The following is an 18,596-nucleotide window of genomic DNA, read 5'->3' on the forward strand; positions in this document are numbered from 1 at the left end:
GATGGAGTAAAGTAAATACAGAGCAAAGTGAGGCATATCACTGACTCAACAGCCTTCGGCAGCATTATCAGCCCTGCGCAGACACATGCTAAACATCACAATGTGACACACAGACACAAGCTGACTGACTCACACACCTGTGCATGTGTTATAAAGAGATATATCATCATAAAATATTATTCCTTGAGCATTTATTGTACTGGCACATTTGTTTATCATAAACCAACACCTGTAATTTGTTGTTAATACTACAATTAAGTTATATGACTTTATGATGATACCACAGTTTTAGCTGATAATTATTTTATGATTTTATGGCTAGTATAGGAAGTGGAATAGCGACAGTGCTGTAGAGACAGGTTTGTCATGTAGTTTGTTGCTTCCTGCAATGCTGAAGTCATCCCTTACACTGTTGAGTATCATGTTGGTGATTCATAGCTCCACGGGGTTCCCGTCGTGACATCCTCGGCAATGCCCTACCGTTCACCCCTGCAGAGTTCCCATTATTGAGCTAATTCCAGCAGCTGAAATGTTAAATATAGACTCAGGACAAACAGTGACATATGCTCTGGGAATAAACTCAGGCATTTGTGCTTTTGTCAGTCTTTGTATGTAGGATTTGCCTTAGCATCAGTATTGATAACTCACCAAATCTACTGAGAAAAAATAAGTAAGGAATAAAATATGATCTAATATTAATTATTTTTAATATTAATTAAATTATTAAATTATATTAAACCGGTGTCTATTTACTGGTGACAACTCTGCCTCACTGCCTCTTCCGCATGCTTAAAATATAATAGAAGTGTAATGAATGACTATTTGTGAGGTGATGTGGCTCAACTTTTTAATGTGTGTATTGGTAGTCTACGATTACGTGAAGTGTCTGCATACGAGTCTCTGTGAATTAGGCATTGCTGTAGTAATAATAACAGAAATTAGAGCAAGCACGTTGATATAAGCTAAGCAGATCTGAGAATTCAACACCATTGTGTTGTAAACAAAATGTATTCCTTCAGACTGATGAATCTTCGAAACAGCATAAGGTTACTGTGTAATTGCAAGAATTGGGTATTAATTAGAGTCCAAATAAAGTGGCATGTAACTTTGATTAATTAACTTTAGCTAAGAGAACTAAAATCACAGTTGAGTTTGTTTAATTAACAATTACACAAACAACATAAACTACATGCCTTCAGCTCAATGTTCAGAAAGACACACGGTTCACGTTTAAAGTATCACTTGGCCTTTGTAACCAGGAGTCTTAAAATCTTAAGAGTATGTTAGTGTTCAGGATATTGATGGGGGATCAGCAGTGAGGTAGGTGCATGTGTGTGGTATATCAGCTGCTCCATGTGCAGCGGCATGTGGAATAACAGCACTATGGCTGTACACTGAGGCACATAGGGGGCACAGTTAGAGAGGACTGTAACAGATAGGGACTTCTGTCTTGGCCTTGTTTTACTCATCGTCTCCTCAGCTCTCGACTCTTAACACAGCTGCTGTTGTCTTTTAGCCGGGAAAGGAACAGAGTAAAGGTGCAGAATTTGAACCTGCTGGACCCCACACAGCTATTAGATAAAGGGACATTTATTAGTAAAGGAATTTATATGTCGAACTAGTCATATATAATGGTTAACATTCCAACTTCGACCCTCTTCACCCCAGTCTGCACAAACAATCCCAGATTAAACAGGATTCTTTTTTCATTCTGGTAGTAACAGCTCTGTCTCTTTGCCTTTGCTCTGTCTCATGCTTTATTGATGGGAGTGTGATTTTACTCTGAAAACAGACACCACTTTATTTAGAAAGCTGTATTGTTTTGCTAGGTCTATTAATTAGATACACCACCTGTTTCCTAGTTGTTTCCTTGCCAGAGCTGAATAGTGCTTAGATCAGTGACCTTCCTTCAGGTAATATCTACAGCCACTCAGGGACATGGGTTAAATGTCTCAATGGATAACACATGGATCTCCTGGATTAAAAGAATATAGTTCTTTAGGATATGCAAAACATGCCATGTGTTTCCAGGTGTAGATGTTAGCAGAACAACAATAAAAATAAAAGTTTATTTGTATTTATAGACGATGTAGACCTGGCTGTGGTTGTGTGCATTTTTGCATTGTTCTGTGAGACCTTAATGACCTATAATGGTTCAAGGGGACTTTCATGCCATTTTATCAATTTGATCTCAAACTGATTTTTCAATCAGTCCACATATTACAGTTCTCTAATGTTGTTTCAGAAGACAGCATACAGCTTTGTGTAATATCTTGCTATTCTGTCTTTCTCGCAGATGGACTCCACCGAGTAACAGCACTCTGCACCCTCCGTGTGACCATCATAACGGACGACATGCTGACTAACAGCATCACAGTGCGCTTGGAGAACATGTCCCAGGAACGCTTCTTGTCACCACTGCTGGGACTGTTCACCGAGGGCGTGGCTGCTGTCCTGTCAACAAGCCGCGATGGTGTCTTCATATTTAACGTTCAGAATGACAGTGATGTCAGTGGCAACATTCTCAATGTAACCTTCTCAGCCCTGCTTCCTGGTGGCAGTCCTGGCCACTACTTTCCCTCGGAGGAACTTCAGGAGCAGATCTACTTGAACCGCACACTGCTGCGCCACATCTCCAGCCAGAGTGTGCTGCCTTTTGATGACAACATCTGCCTGCGTGAACCCTGTGAGAACTACATGAAGTGTGTATCAGTGCTGAAGTTTGACAGCTCGCCGCCTTTCATTGCCTCCGACACCATGCTGTTTCGACCCATCCACCCAATCAATGGGCTACGGTGTCGCTGTCCAGCTGGTTTCACAGGTGACTACTGTGAGACCGAGATCGACTTGTGTTACTCAGGACCATGTCGCAACAACGGCCACTGCAGGAGTCGAGAAGGTGGTTACACCTGCGAGTGTCTGGAGGATTTCACTGGTGAGTTTGGTGTCATGTTTAGAGATACTTGATAGGTTGGTGGTGGGTAATGTGCCATGTTTTGTTCTGTAAGCTAAGGTGTCTATATTAGCTTTCAACATATTAAACATTTTAACATACACTGAAATACTGTACAGTGTGCAAGACATTGTCGGCTGTTTCTACGGCAAAAGTAGATCAAGCACTATGGATTTGAAATTCTTCATAGCTTTTCAATAGTGTCTGATAGTGTGTGGCCTCTTCTCATCGCCCTGAAGTGAAGCCATCTCCTTTACTTCCTTATCAGGGACAGTTATCATCTATGATCATCTCCTCCTGTCGATTGTAATTGCACCCTGTGCTTTGAAGGCCACAATTCAATTCCAGGTAGTCTGTGGTCATTATAGAAACGATGACAGCCTGGACCCCGAATGTCTACCTCTCGCTCTCGTTCTCACATTAGAATGAAATGTATCCTTGTAATTTCCACACAGAAAGGATTATAGTGCAGAAAGCAGGAGTCATTAACAGCGCAGTGACGGCCATCCTGTCCCCTTTTCCAGCACATACCTGGCCCTGTCCAGATCTTGTCAGGATAATGGTTGACACATAACCCTGTGAGGTTGAAAGACCATCTCGGAAGCTAGAAACACAGGAGCCAACGAAGATAGGTCTGTTAGGAGAGCTGAAGCGAAGTCAGCTTTGATTTTGAGCCAGGGAGTCTTAAGGACATTGGCATTCTGCAATGGAACTTAGGTGGCATTTATCCTTGCTGACATGGAGGTTGAGTTGTCATTGCAAACAATAAAGATGAGAGGTGTTGTGTATTCTAGCATCAAAATATCAGTCTGTCTGTAATTAACTGCTTCTGCTCTAATCAAGGTGAGCACTGCGAGGTGAACGCCCGTTCGGGCCGCTGTGTCCCAGGCGTATGCAAGAATGGAGGGAAGTGTGTGGACCTGCTGGTGGGTGGCTTTATCTGCCAGTGTCCATCAGGCGAGTACGAGAAGCCCTACTGTGAGATGACCACGCGCAGTTTCCCAGGACAGTCCTTCATCACCTTCCGAGGCTTGAGGCAGAGGTTCCACTTCACTGTCTCTTTTATGTAAGTTCTTCATAAGTTTTGCCCCTCCTTAAGGTAACTATGCAGTCCTGCCCATGTTTTCACACTGCTTGTATGCTGACATGCCTGCTTTTTGCCTTTCTGACTGTGAAATTATAATTTATGGCAATATGAGGTTGCACAAACAGAAAAAAAACAAACAGGAGCTTTTGTCTGCTTCTAGGACATGTGGAGACTTATATGCTATGCTTTTTTCATCACACAGTCACCGAGGAGTTCTCAACACTGTGCAGAATTCTTTCTGGAGACTATTACATATTCAGAGTTATCTAAACTGTTAGTGTTTACTGACTTTGACTTTTAACTGAATGCAATGATTTGGCTATTACACCGAAACAGAGTATGAAAATAAGAGAGCTTTTTTTAAGCTCATATTTTATTTCCAGTGACAGATTGCCTGCTAAGTCATATTATTATAAATGTATTGAAAGGCATAAAAGACTACTCAGTGTCTGAGATGCAAAAAAGCTCCTGGCCAGCATTCTCTTATAAGTTTTAAGCATACTCTTACTCAGCTGTGGGAATGTCAGTCTTAGATGTAGACTTCTTATATTCATCTGATTTGAACAGCTTAAAATAGAGCACAAGTGTTTCTTTAAACGTTTAGGATGTGTTTAGGGTTCATATTGGACTGACTTTAAGATGTCCTTAGTCGATTAAGTGCAAGCCTTAGAGAAAATGGCTGAATGTGTTAAAATTGTGGAATTTGGAATAATTTGTTTTCTTTGTTTTTTTAAAAATGTTTAACAAGTAATATTTCATTTTAAAGCAAAATGACATATTTTGTCATAAATTTTTTTCTGTTTATGTTAATGTTCCTCAGAGGTCAGAGGTAATCTGTTGAATGTAATAAACGTCGAGGAAGGGTTATTAGTGAATTATGTGGGCTCTCAGGCTCTCATGCACTGTATAATAACAGGATGGGGTTCGTGTTGAGAGAACATTATCAGTGTTTTGCTTGGTTGGCTGGGTCTTCCTGCAGTGCACCTCTTTTCCCAGCTGCTCCCTGACTCGTCTGCCCTCTCCACACCCATGGCAGAGAAGCCACATCCTGTCTCAAGATCACTGGTTTAACACTCAATTCATTTCTCTGACTTGCGTCTCCTCTCCTTTGTTGCTCTTTATCACTTAAACATGACTGCAATTACATTTACAGTTCCTCTTTTTTTTTTTTTCTTGGGAAGGTTAAATGAGTTTGTTTATTGTTATTTAGTAGTGACTTTTGATATTTTCCTTGCATATTAATGTGAAGTTGAATGAGAAACACAGAGACTGATCTTATCATATTGTTTCATTTCTTCCTCTCTTTTCCAGGTTTGCTACACAAGAGAGAAACGCTCTGCTTCTTTACAATGGCCGCTTTAATGAGAAACATGACTTCATCGCTGTGGAGATAATCGAGGAGCAGGTCCAGCTCACCTTCTCAGCAGGTGGCTTTCTTATACCGTTTCAGCTTTCACATAATACCACGTATATCATGTATTGTGTGGTTAATAGCTAAACTATTAGGGTTCTGTTAGCGCTCTAATGAGAAATCGAAGTGTCTGTAACAGAGTCTCTCTGTTTCTCTGTTAATACGCAAACAGGTTAGGAAGTTAAGGTTAATCAAATCAAAATGAAACCTAGTATTCACTGAATTTTAATGTAAAACTACAAAATATAGATAATGTTTAAAAAGGCTTACTAGAGAAGCTGCAAATTCGGGGGATTTAGGTATGTTATTTAGCACAGGTTTAGCGTGCTGACATTTTCTATACACCTTATCATATAATGATCAAATGCAGCTTGTGGAATCATGTGCACTATAACAAGTGTGCATAATAAAAATGACTTATTCCTCATGAATCGATTATATTTACTACAGACATCTTCAGGCAATAATACTAAACAGACATAACCTTACAGTTAGAGTTGTGTAGGTATGAAATGTCTCCATCATCTTTTTATAAAGCATTATGCCTTCCTCAAGACAAAGAAATACCATGCAGTATGGATTTACATTTCATATGCTTTTTGATCCACAAAATAATTAGTCTTCAATTTAAAATTTGGCTCATGTAGTTTTAGGGCCATGCCCCAAACCCAAAGTCCATATGAGGAGAGACAAGGTACCTTCTATCAACTTTATGTGTGTTTGTACCATATGATTGATTTTCTCCCAATGAAATAGGCAAAAAAATAAAACAACTTTTAAGTGTGCTTTGAGGATCTTGTTGTGCAATCTAGTCCACAATGGCTGGTTACTGTTTACTGACTCCTTGGGAATGCCTGCCAAAGAACTCCTGCCTTTAGTAAATATGCCTCTAAATCCAGTGTAAATCTCTGTTGGTGGTGTTGCACAGCCAGGTGAATGAAGTCTATTGATAGAAAAGAAATCCCTGCCACTTGCAGGCGTGATGGATTGTGTCTCGTTTTGTGCTTTTGCCACTACACGATCTTATCAGCAAGGAGACAAAAAGACATTTCTGTGACACGCCAGAACATATTTTGAACAGTGTAATCTATTTAGGAAAGATTTATAATTACAAATAAATACTCTGTTCTTACATAGTGTACAGTAATTAAGCTTTTGTGTGATTTGTTTAATAAACTATACAAAGGTTTTTTTTTTTTTACCCCAATCCATTTTTTTCTACCTAATTCAGCTGTCTCATTCATCTGTTTTTTGTTTTCTCAGGAGAGACTAAAACTACCGTGGCGCCGTTTATAGCTGGTGGTGTTAGCGATGGCCAGTGGCACTCTGTTCAACTCCACTACTACAACAAGGTAAGACGCTGCTCATTATCCTGTTTTTGCTCACGTTTAACTCATCGCCCTCTATTTGTACATATATACATGTTTACACAGTGGACTGTTTTTCCTACCTGCACTTCTCTTATCATAATCCAATGGGTCCTTAGCAGTTAGCAGGCACAAAATGGTTGTATAGGTCTTGTATGTGATGCCGTAGTGAAATTATTCTATTAAAAATGCACTTATACACACACACTGCTGCTTGTTACAACAGTTCAGTGGCTGCCTTTTCCAGCACGTTCTCAGAAACTAAATACTGCACTATAATGGCTTACATAAGTATTCACCCCCTTGAACTTATCCATAGTTTGTTAGCGTTAGAACCTGGAATTGAAATAACCTTAACAGACGTATTAAAGTATATCAAGAATTTACATTAAAATAGTCTATGATAGTGAACAGTCAATATAGTTAAAAAAGTATAAAAACATATAAAAATAGTCTTTGAATTCATAGTATTTGTTCCTGCTGGTGTGAAATCCCAAGGTTACTTCTAGAGCAACCAGTTTTCATCTTTACTCAAGTGTCATGTCAAACATAATCATGACGTCCAAGACAACATTCTGGAAATGTTTAAATCTGGCTTTGGTTATTAAAAAACAAAACAAAAAAATTAACCAAAACATTTGCACATTCTGCAAAGCACAATTACATCTGTTTTTTAAAAAAAAATTGGAACAAACAGGGTTCAACCAATCATGCCTTGATGCCCGATGATGCCTGAGATTGGCACAGGCTCCCCGTGACCCGAGGTAGTTCGGATAAGCGGTAGAAAATGAGTGAGTGAGTGAGGGTTCAACCATGACACATGATAACTAGATGAGACCATCCACCAAAATTTAGCGCCCGGAAAAGGAGAGGATTAGTCAGAGAAAAACCATGGATAGAGGTAAGGGGAGAGGGCCACAGTGTGTTATGTCTGGCGGGTAATTATCAAACGTAAGAATAAAGCCTCCCAAGCTTAAGCATTAGGAGCATAAAGTACACGCAGCTTTTCTGTAGTTCAAAGTATCATGCTGTGAGCTATGTATGTGCACTGCAGAATGAACTCAAAAGATGATAATGATGATGATTATTATTATTATTAGTAGTAGTAGTAGTATTTAGATAAACTATCATGTCAGTAGCATGGTCAGGTAAGATTACTTGTTCTACACTATAGCATATCTGAGGAAAAGAGGAGATTTTCTTACAATTGTGCTCCTGACTTGTTTGTCACTCAATTTCTGCTTTGTGTATCATCAAAAGGTCCATACATAAGTATTAAAATCACTTTACTTTAACAAATTAGCTTTTTTACTTTTTTACCCAACCTTCATTGTTAGTTGCTAAATATAATTTAGAATGCAATACACTAGAGATTCTATTTTGCTTGCACAGAGGCTGAGATATTTTTTTCTGTTACAAAAGCCACAGGTGTCTTTTACTCCCCTTTGAGTCCTGCTTCATCTAAGCCTAGGATATTACACGCTGAACTCATCGTCATTACACAGGCCTGAATCAGCACTCATTAAAGTGGTGGTGATTTTTTTTTCTTTTCTTTTTTTTTTATTCACATGCATAAAAAGGTACAGAGTGTATTCCGATGTAAGTACAAGTAAACTTTCATAAGGACGGAGACAATGAGGTGTTCTCGTGTTCCAGTCCCTGGCAAAGGTGCATGTTCACATGCTGCTAAAAAAAGCTGAAGTACGCTTTCCTGCACTGACTTTAATTGGCAGGGGTTTAGGTTGAACTGGTTTGACAGCCATAGAGTGTTTATTAGTTCTTAAACTCTGGGAGCATTGAGAAAAGTCCTGATAGAGTCAACATAATGAATTGTTCATTTTTTAAGATGCCTTTAAGTGAATGCCTATTATCCACGCCAGCAACTAACAGCACTATCACATTGCGTACACAGACCACAGGTCACAGGTTGTGGCTGTTCCTTCAGTCGCCACTGTGTCTGAGGACATCTTACCATGGAAACCATTGAGCTTGATTTTCATGCTGCATGTCTGGGCAGAATTGTTGATCATGTTCTTTGTTAATTTCTTTATTTGCGATGGTTAAAAACAGTATATTAAGGTGTGAGTCATATTATGAGAAACATTTCAGAAAGGGTGTAGCTGGTTTGTAGCATGCACAGTTATCATCACATCTGAATTGCATGATATATTACATGTACTGTATATAGCTTATGTTAAATGAAATGAGACAATGTGGCTACCTTATGGTAAAAACGTATCTTCAGAAATATTTTAATCGTATAGGGTCACTTCTTAAAGATAAAGATCTTACAGACCAGCTATGTGTATCAGTCATCTCAAACATCTTCATTGTGCCACATCAGTCAAGGCTTCCACCGCTTAATTTGTTACTGCTGCTGCTGAAAGAGGTCAGAGGATACTGGTTGAAGCTGACAGGAAGGCTACTGTAATATAAATAACCACTCTGTACAGACATGGTGAGAGTAAAGCCTCTGAATGTGCAATGACGAATCTGGACAGTCTTTTTTCAGCTAAACAGTATACGAGCCTACTGTTTTTCCAGTTTTTGGCTGATGACAGTGAATCCCAATGTAGTTTGCTCCTTAAAGTCTGATGTGCTGTGTATTCACTGTGGTTAGTGGTTACTGGTTACTCTTAGCTGTTAGTGTTGCTATAACCTGTTAGACATTCATCTCTGACCTTTTACACACACACACACACACACACACACACACACACACACACACACACACACACACACACACACACACACACACATATACAGAGGGAGAGAGGCATGTATGACTCCCACTCAGTGTCACAGCTTGCAGCTGACATGGTTCATGAAAGGTGATTTATACGACTGCATTGTTCAGACACAAACTTAAACACACGCACAAACATTTTGCTTGTCCTAAGGTGGCGTAGCCTTTTATAGGATGTTCAGGGTAAAGGGCAGGTTAAAGCTGTCACACACAGGGCAGATGAAACAGCAGCAGAGAGGCACACCTGGCCATTAAGTGCTATTCAGACTTTCTTTTGAAATCAGCTAAAGCTTTGCTGCAAACTCAACACTCGTGTCAGTCAGGGCCAACAGAGTGTTGTGTGTATTTCTATAACCTTTAACAGCCTAGCAAAGATTCATTAAGCTCATGTTGGTGGAGAGTTGTCCTTCTTTATTGCCTTATCTCAGATTTATGGGGTCAAAGGGTGGACATATAGTTGCTCCGTCGGGGAATTAACACTGTCTCTGTCCCGACCCTAAGAGGTCAGAGTTCATGCAGTAACAGGCTCCATGTAGGGTCAATAGGTTTGCTGAATTGAGGCGTAGTGATGAGAACGAGCAGGAAATGCTCTTTCTTGCTTCACTTGATTTGAAGGGATCTTTACAGTTACCTCTACAGGACAGATAGGTAGTAGTTTTGTATAGTGTAAACAAGCAAGGCTCCAAAAATAGCAATATTACTTTGAAAGAAAAAGAAAAAACACATTGTGTAGGAAGACTAAAGGGCTTGTATAATAATACAGATACTCATCAAATGTCATTTAGAGAAGGTATTTACCACATATCTATCTTCAGTTTTTAGTCATGTTTATTAATATGAAATATCACTTTCTTGGCATTTCCAGCCTGATAAAAGCACATGACATTCTGACAGCTAATTTGAGATGCATTCATTTGCCTAAAGTTTATATTGGGTTAAAACATTAGTGACCATTCAGCACAGAGCTCATCCAGATTCCCAGACAGCTCTGTTCTCACTTTGGCATGTGTGAGTTGTGACTATGCAGCAAGATGTAACTTTATTAGTTACCGGGGTGGATGATATGACAATGTGACATTGCACTTACTTTAAATTAGTCCACTGCAGGTTTTCGTAGAGAGTAATAGATGTATTGATGCACATAAAGATAGCTCACAGGCAATGTTTTCTATCAAACAAGTGAGTTCCTGTTATAGCAGCTATACAAAGCTTTTCCATCACCTGGTTCTATTTTTGATTTCTTTCTTTAAAGTTACTTGATTAAAAAATCTGCCATTTTATACTTTTCTGTGGCCGAAAACTTAAATGACAACCGAGACCCCTTCTGAGTCCTTGTGTCCATAAAGAATTCATCACCGTATCAACAGAAACGGTTTTAAAAATGTTTATTATTAAACTTATTTTATGTTCATCATACACAATGCAAGTGAATTAGCTTTGACTGTCAAGATAACAATAAAAGTACATTAAAATAAATCTGTAATTTGAATGACAGTTGGTCAGAGCTATGCTCCTACAAGAACTGCATCAATCATCACCTTTAGATATGTAAATCTTATTTTTACCAGTTTGATTTGTTTTTGACAAGTTTCACATAATTTCACATTATTCTGTAGTTGCTCCTGTATATTGTGGTCCCACTTTAACTGCGGAAAATATACATAATGTTAATACAATATTCTTTAAAATAATTTTAAACAGTACATTCAAGAGGAAAGTTGAGTGCAGACATTAAGAAACCCACCCAAAACGGATGCAGTAAAGTAACGTGTCATAATTAAAGTAAATTGTGTTGCTGTTTTTGATATTTTAAAGTCATGTGCACCCCAGTTTCTTGTGCCAATACACATTGGTTTATATGTTTCATTCTCTGTGGAAACTCCAACCTCCCACACTTCAACCTCCACCTTAACCGAGCTGTAGTGATATACTACATTATGTAAAAATGTCCTCAAGAGCTGTGGTGTAATGTGTTTTGCCATGTTGTCCACCCTTAATAGAATAACAACTGAGTGTATATATGTATACGTATATATTTATATGATTGCCAGTTTACATTTATAACAGCCTAGTAACTATCAAACCAGCTAATCCATGTAAACGTTTTTTTTTTGTTGCATAGTGTGCCTCTGTAATTCCGAATCACAGCTGGAGATATTAAATACAATCGTTGCTCTGCATGTTAATTTTTGTAGTTGTAGAAACAATGGTCGCATTCTCTAGTGAGTTTCTCCCAGATGTCAGTGAGAGGTGTGTGGGTGTGTTCTTGTTCTCAAGAGAAATTACACCAACACACCCATAGCAAGAAAAAAAAAAAAACAGAGCTTTAACAAATGAATGTTGAAAAGCAAACGGCGGAGCTTAGTAGATATGACATTTTACACAGTATTTGTTCATTATTCATTTATTTATACACCTTAAACCGTTTTGGTTAAAACAGTAGACACTTAAGACATTGGAAGGTCTATTTCATGTGAGCTGCTTTTCATTTTTGTCTGTTTGTTTTGTTGTATAATTGAGTATCTGCCTTGTATTCAGAACTGGATAATCACCATGTTGCCAAATCTGTCAGTGGTTACATAATTTGTTGTCTTTCTTCACAGTTATACAATTCGAAGTGTGAGTCTCTAGGAAGCTCACAATTCAATCAAAATTTAATTCAGGATGCTTGTAAAACAAACATCTATGGGACTTCTTTGGGAAATGTCTATTTGTTATAAACATATCTATAACATATAATATGATAGCTTATTGTATGGCCACGTTACTACGTTTATTGTTATATTTTCCACAATCATAAAAACCTCAGGGCATAATGGGAGGTTAGAGCACACTTCACTAATATTAATGTGTTTAGTTTAAGTTGTACAAAAAAAAACCAACAACAACCAAACACATACTAATAATGCCCTCGATGCACTTTGGAAGTGACTGTGAGTCATAAAAACCAGCCGTAATAGTTATCAACAGTGATGTCGCCAACCTTCACAGTTGGCTCTGATTTTATGCCTCTGCACATACATACAGAGTTAGGAGAGGGGAGAGAGGCCTGTAGCATGGACTCTAATTGAGCCTTTCTCTCTCATGGTCTACCCAGGACAGCCTGCACCTGCTGGACGCCAGTGGGGTGCTGCGTGTCCCGCTCTATACAGCCTGGCTGGAGCTCACACATAAGGAGGTACAGTGGCCTAGTCTAGCTCTAGCTCTGCGGTGGCGGTACTGCTAACCTCTGGCTCTCTATTTCTGCCACATAAACTACCCTTAATGCTCTGAGGGCTGAACCTGGGTCAGATCTCATGCAGTCCTGCTCAGTCCTCCGGCTAGACTGAAAAGGGAATGAAAAGCATGAGTCCTGTTCACATTGTCTGAATATGTCTTCAGTTTCCTTAATCATTGCCTAGAAATAGCAGAAATGCCTTATGTGGCCATCATGTCACATAGAGTTGGAGTCTTGCCAAGATTCATTTCAATCCAGCAGTAAAGTGCTCTGTTGAAGCATGTCTTAAAAGGCCTTTTGATCGTTTTATCCAAGAACCAAAGATTTATGTGAAATGGGAGTGAATGACTGTTGACAATGATTGACTTTCATCTCATAGCTTATTAGGTTTTTGGTAAAAATGTGAAGCATTTAAAATATCTATGTGTTTGTGGATCTAAAGTTAAATGGCTGGCTTTATATAGTAAAGCACAAATAACAGTTCGGTCTATAACATGGTCCATGTTACAGCTGTAAAGAATTGTTCAAGTCACAGGAAATATACAGTGACACAGTAAATGCCACACGTTATTCAGCATATCATACTTTGCTGATCTGAGTGATTGGAGGAGTGGTGCTGTGATTGCTTTGCTTTTGATCAGACTCAAACAAAACACAAATATTTGTGTTTTGTTTGGCTTTGATTGTTGTAGATTTAACTGCTTCTCAAGTCTGAATTTAGTTTGCTTCGGCATTAAATCAACATTCTGATTTAACATTAACCATTTCCAGCACCAAATAACAAACATTTAGCTTTTCAGAAATGGATTACTGGATAGATATAGACAAACTCCCTGTACAGAAACACTTTTACACAAGCCCAATCATGTAGTTATCTAATCAGCTAATCAATTTGGAGAGTGGAAAAATACTTGTTGATTTTTTTATTCTTCAATGCTCCAGTTTGAGAGTGTATGTGCCCATGATAGCCTTAGATTCTTGTTCTTGGCTGATAAGAGTGGGACTCAATATGATCTGTTGTCGGAGCTCATTGACCTCAAAGTCTGATGTGTTGTGCATGCTGTTCTGCTCATCACAGTTGTAAAGAGTGTTTATATGAGTTACTGTACCCGTCCTGGCAGCTCAAAACAATCTGGATATTTTCCTTCGACCTCTCTTATCAACAAGGTGTTTCCACCCACAGAACTTTCCTTCACTCAGAGACTGTAGTGTGTGAAATTTCCAGGATCTCAGCAGTTTCTGAAATACTCAAACCAGCCATACAAGCATAACACAATCATAGTCACAGAGATCACACTTTTTGTTCATTTTGAGTGCTTGACCTAATAATTTTTGCATTGTGCTGCTACAAAATGATTGGCTGATTACAGAACTGTCACACTGTTAATTCCATTGTCCAGGTCTTCCGATGTTCCTAATAAAGTGTACAGTGAGTGGATATTTTTTGCCATGCATGTATATGGGCAAAATTATTCACATTGTTTTTTTACAACTGCATATAATCAAATAAACAATAAACTACGTTTCTATCAGCTCCCATCATGGGAAGCATTTTGCCTGTAGGTTTCAAAATCAGAGAGATGTATAGGATAGAAAGGATGAGGCATGTGGTCTGACTAAGAAAATGCCACACCCCAGATAGGAAGGAAGCATGATGTCATATCAGGAAGCACAGCTGTACCACAAGCAGCCTCACACACTGAAAAGAATTCAGGCCAGAGTCAGAAATAAATTTCATTGAGAGAGTGATTGCAGCTATTTTTAGGGCATAACTGTGTGTGTTGAAGGATAAATTGCGCTGATGGTATTGTTATGGTGTTGTGTGTAAGAGATAAGCCTCAGTAGCATTTTGTATATTCGTGCATGGTGCGCATTATAGAAATCAAAAGTGGGTTAGGGAAAGAAAAAGAGTGTGTGTGTGTGTTATTTCTATTCTGAAGTTGTAGCAGCCTTTACCTGAGGTCTTCACTATCAACGTGATATTACTGTAATATCAACTAGCATCTGATGCTAACACATAGCACCAGTGCTTCATTGTATCCTGGATGAAATATGACTAGAGAATATACTGCATAGATATGAACCACACAGCTGTCCTTTAATCCGGTGGAGCATCCAGCCTGGGAGGTAAACAGCCTACAGCTAAGCTAGAGACTCCATCATAATGCAGCCAACCACAGAGAAAGTATTACTTCTCAATATTTGTGTTGGCACGAATGAAGCCGTTCTGTCATCCAGAATTAAGCTTCACACAAAACCTGTAAAGGATAAGATCACTAATTTGTCTGACATCTGTGGGGTTCATGCAGAAATGTCCTGGAAACGGTTTCCTCATAGAGCCTGTTTTTCTTGATTTATCCATACATACGGACATCTTAATAGGATTATCAGATAATGAAATTTGAGAATGAGTCTGGTCACAGGTATTCATCTGATTAATCTAAAAATCATGTCATTTTGAACATTTAAGCTGCTTACTATTATGTTGTCACTCATTTCAGAGGGTTCATGCCAAAGGCATGTGTTCTCGTAGCACTTTTTCACCTGTCACATCACACTTGTGTATACATGTCTATATATGTACAGACTCCAAATCATGTGAAAACATTTATGTGTATTTTTCAGTAGTATTGTATGTAAAGTATTTTGTGTGTCCAACATACCAAGTTGATGCTCATTGTGGGTTTTTTTTTTCCATGTGACTTGACTTCACTGCAGGATATCAATCAGCACCAAGCTCTAAAAACTTTTAGAAATAGCATTATTAATAATATAGGAAGTAATTAAATCATATTTCTGTATGATTTTATTAGTTTGTAATGCCATTATGCCTGGATGGGTTTTTTGCCAATTCTTTCTAAAAGTTAATGAATCCCGAGCATAAGTGTTTATACAGCAGACCACCAAACCATCATTAAACCATTAAACCATAATCATTCACCATCATCAGAGACCATCAACCTTTTAAGGACATGTTTGGATTCTTATCAAATGGGAAGAAGGTCACCTTTCAGGCCATTAGGGCCCTGTATTTTGGGCTACTATCCATTACAAAACATTACAAGCAAGCAGGAAATGTACTGCTTTTTATCCTTTCTTCCCCCCTAACATCCCCCTACTTTTCTGTCAGGAAGTACCCGCATATTGACTTTATTTCTCTCTCTCTCTCTCTCTCTCTCTCTCTCTCTCTCTCTCATTCTTTCTTTTCTTTACATTCACAACTTAAACAACTTAATTGTGTCACTTTGTGTGATAGATTCCTCAGACTTGGTTTAGCATGACTAAACACCATGCTACATTGAGCTACGGTCACATGACCTGGAAGTGTGCACAGGACTTCTTGGTGATCTCACGCTCACATGCATTTTTTTTTTTTTTTACCAATTCACTTACTCTCACTTTAAATTTTGTGTTTGTGTGCATTTTTAAGCGATATTTTCTACAGAAGCCTGGTACAATCCTAAAACGTGAATAATTCATTTTAATCTGGTGACACAGAGCAGTTCAGTCCAGTCTATGTCCAATGCTCTCTCTCATGTTAATCTGTATAGTCTGCCTGAGGGTTAATTATATGTGTGTGATATATCAGTACAAGGCTGCCTTTGCAGTGTCTGAGTATGCAGGCTACGTACTTTAGGGTGTTTTTTTCTGATTCTTTCATATAATATGTGATGAGTGACAGGAATGTTCTAAGATATTTGAGATCATTTCCTGGAATATGAGACATTTTGAGAATGATTTTCATGTTCAGGTAGGTGGGGATTTTTTGGCAGGTTGTAACCAATATTAATGGTAGGCTTGCTTAGTTTTTTTTTCTGAAGAGGCCTGTTGGGTGTGCTGTGTGTATGTAGGTGAGGTAAACCAGTCAGTGTGGTAAAGTGGACACCAGCTGAAACCGGAGAAGGTGTAGTGTTTTTTTTTGTCCTTCCAGTTTGTTCATGTGTTAAAGGAACAGGAGGAAACAAAAGCTGCTGTCCTTCTGCATCTCTGTGGAACATGGCCGAGCATTGATAGATGGCCTTGTTATAGAGACAAGGCCAGTGTAATATATAGGTCTGAAATTGTGGCTCTTGTCCTGTGAGGATGGGAACAACATCTTGCTAGGTGTCTGTCCCAAGGGGATGTTTGGCAATGTGTGTGTGTATGTGTATGTGTGTGTGTTTAGGGTCAGGCAGGTTCCTTTTAATTATTCACAGCTCTAGGTTTACACTGCCACAGGGTGGGTGAGGTAATGGTGTTTGAACTTTGCGTATAAAGGCTTAGGGGAGGACACCATTGTGGAAACACAGTCTCACACATGCATTGCTATGATGCCAGCACCAGACATACTGATTGTTCCATGAACAAGGAAATGGAAGACATGAAGGAAGGAGGGGAAAGGAAAGAAAGCGCAGGCGGCCAAGTTTCCTCAGTCTAACCCAAATAATATCCTTTATTTATCTTCCTTCTACAGCTCCATTTTGTGTTTCCTGTACTGACCAACCAGCACATAAAAAGAAAACTCATACACACACACACACACACACACACACACACACACACACACACACACACACACACACACACACACTAGATTAGTGAGTAATCAGAAAAGCACAACACAAGACACAACGACTTTCTGCAGCATGCATATGACAGGCTGAACTGATGTAACAGTATATTTCTACTTGTCAGTTTTTACTATCTTAAGGCAGTGTTTCTTAAATCTGAGGTTTCGGCACAAATAAAAGTGTCAAATCAGAGAGTTTGTCAGAAACTTGAGCCCAGCCTTTGGGCAAAACTAGTGAGAGTTGCTAAAGCCATGCTCTCGTGTAACAACATGTAAAGATAGCGTGGTTTGAGCAGAGACTGTCAGCCATTCCTGATCTCCATCACGTCTGCCTGAGCAATTCAGTACCACCCAGTTCCTGCTAAATTCAGATCCTAGATGCAAACAGGGTTGCTGAGTTTTGTGGAGCATTTTGGGATCCATTATACCGACTGACACAGACTGACTCAGGAGAGAATTTGCAGGAGAGCATCTTATTTGTGAACAGCACAGCTGAAGTTTAAATAAGTAGTGATTCCTTACTGTTAGAATAATAGAGTGGTGTCTGTGTTGAGGTGATCTTTGTCCTAGCTCAAACTCTCTCTTTCTCTTTCTCTTTCTCTCTCTGCGGAGAGTTGTGGAAATCAAGTGCGTTACCATGGCTCCATGTAGCCTAGTGTCCCCCGAGACGAGTGTTTGTAGAAGAATTGGGAATTGTTAACACTCGGATGAGAGGAACTGAAAGGTGGAAAGAAAGAAGAAGGAAGTGAGAAACTGAAGGCCTAGATATTGTTGAACACCTTTAATATGATTAGATTAAGATCAAATTAAGAGTAATTTCATTCAAGTGACTGGAAGTTTGTTTGGAAACATATTTAGCTTATCCTTTGCTCAACAGGAATTACAAAGCTTTCTGCATAATAGCTAATATTGTCTTTACAATTTATCATGAGCTGATAAGCAGTGTTTATAACTTTCCCATACCATTATTGAGCCATTTAGCTAGGCTTTGGGCTCATAAAATAGCAAGATAGCAATGAGACAGAGGCAGCATTTTAACTCCTAGCTTAATACTGTAGAGAGTTTTACATCTGAGAGTGCTTACATCATGTTTAGGTGTCTGCAGAAATAGTAATTTCCAGTAAAAAAAAAAAATCTATAACTGTTAAAGTACACTATAACTGTTGAAGTACATTATAACTGTTGAAGTACATTATAACTGTTGTACATTATAACTGTGGCCACAGGTTACACTGTTGTGTCAGCTCGACATTCAGTTATGTGTTT

General features: G+C 38.8%; 1 protein-coding gene across 4 annotated transcripts in view; it reads left to right on the top strand.

Annotated features, from left to right (window-relative positions):
- celsr1a (cadherin EGF LAG seven-pass G-type receptor 1a) overlaps positions 1-18,596 on the top strand; it is a 74,648-nt gene that overhangs the window by 25,164 nt on the left and 30,888 nt on the right. For 3 of the 4 annotated variants that reach the window (XM_060889086.1, XM_060889085.1, XM_060889087.1), the window contains exons 2-6: positions 2,297-2,935; positions 3,797-4,019; positions 5,352-5,467; positions 6,715-6,803; positions 12,662-12,742. In XM_060889086.1, the coding sequence (XP_060745069.1) occupies positions 2,297-2,935; positions 3,797-4,019; positions 5,352-5,467; positions 6,715-6,803; positions 12,662-12,742 (1,148 nt within the window). The remainder of the gene's footprint in view (positions 1-2,296; positions 2,936-3,796; positions 4,020-5,351; positions 5,468-6,714; positions 6,804-12,661; positions 12,743-18,596) is intronic. The other variant, XM_060889088.1, reaches the window with a different exon arrangement.

Source organism: Tachysurus vachellii, chromosome 16 (assembly GCF_030014155.1).
Source record: "Tachysurus vachellii isolate PV-2020 chromosome 16, HZAU_Pvac_v1, whole genome shotgun sequence".
Taxonomy (NCBI): domain Eukaryota; kingdom Metazoa; phylum Chordata; class Actinopteri; order Siluriformes; family Bagridae; genus Tachysurus; species Tachysurus vachellii.